Consider the following 548-nt stretch of genomic DNA (forward strand, 5'->3'; position numbering starts at 1 on the left):
GGCAGCTCCCTGCCTGCCACTGGCCGTCTTCAGGCCCAAGTACCGCAGCAGGCTGTGGAGTTCCTGGCAGCCTGCTGCCACGTCAGGGACGGCTGACAGGACCTGGGGACAGCAGCAGCGTTAGTGACAGCGTTTGGGATGAGGGTTTGTGTTGCTGCAGTCACAGCAAGGGTGAAAGCGATGAACCACAAACCTCACCTCTTTCATCTTCTCCTGCATCTCCTCATGTGTCCTCAGCACTTTCTGGGCGTGATGGAGCCTCAGCTCCAGCCCTCGGACCTGCAGTGGGAGATGCCTGTCAGGAGCCTGCCCTAAAATTGGGCAGGGACTGGCCCAGGAGGGAGAGGGGACTAGAGCCAGGGCAGCCCCTCGGGGCTCCCCGTACCTGCTCCAGGTACTTGTCGGAGAGCAGCAGATTCTCACCCTCCTTCTCCAGGAGCAGCAGCCGCAGTTTGTCCACCTGCAAAAAGAGCGAGCGCCATTGAGAGCTCACCATGAGGAAGAGCCATGGGGCGGGGGGCTCTCCCCTGCCGTCCCACTGGTCGCCT

The 548-nt window shown here is 61.9% G+C and overlaps 1 protein-coding gene across 1 annotated transcript in view; it reads right to left on the reverse strand.

Moving 5' to 3' along the window:
- The window catches only part of SPAG5 (sperm associated antigen 5), a gene marked incomplete at its 5' end in the record, with an annotated part of 14,443 nt that overhangs the window by 7,584 nt on the left and 6,311 nt on the right, over positions 1-548 (reverse strand). The window contains 3 exons of the mRNA XM_009326230.1: positions 14-102; positions 199-279; positions 386-460. Coding sequence (XP_009324505.1) covers positions 14-102; positions 199-279; positions 386-460 — 245 coding nt within the window. The remainder of the gene's footprint in view (positions 1-13; positions 103-198; positions 280-385; positions 461-548) is intronic.

This window comes from Pygoscelis adeliae, unplaced genomic scaffold (genome assembly GCF_000699105.1).
Source record: "Pygoscelis adeliae isolate BGI_AS28 unplaced genomic scaffold, ASM69910v1 Scaffold836, whole genome shotgun sequence".
In the NCBI taxonomy this organism is placed as follows: domain Eukaryota; kingdom Metazoa; phylum Chordata; class Aves; order Sphenisciformes; family Spheniscidae; genus Pygoscelis; species Pygoscelis adeliae.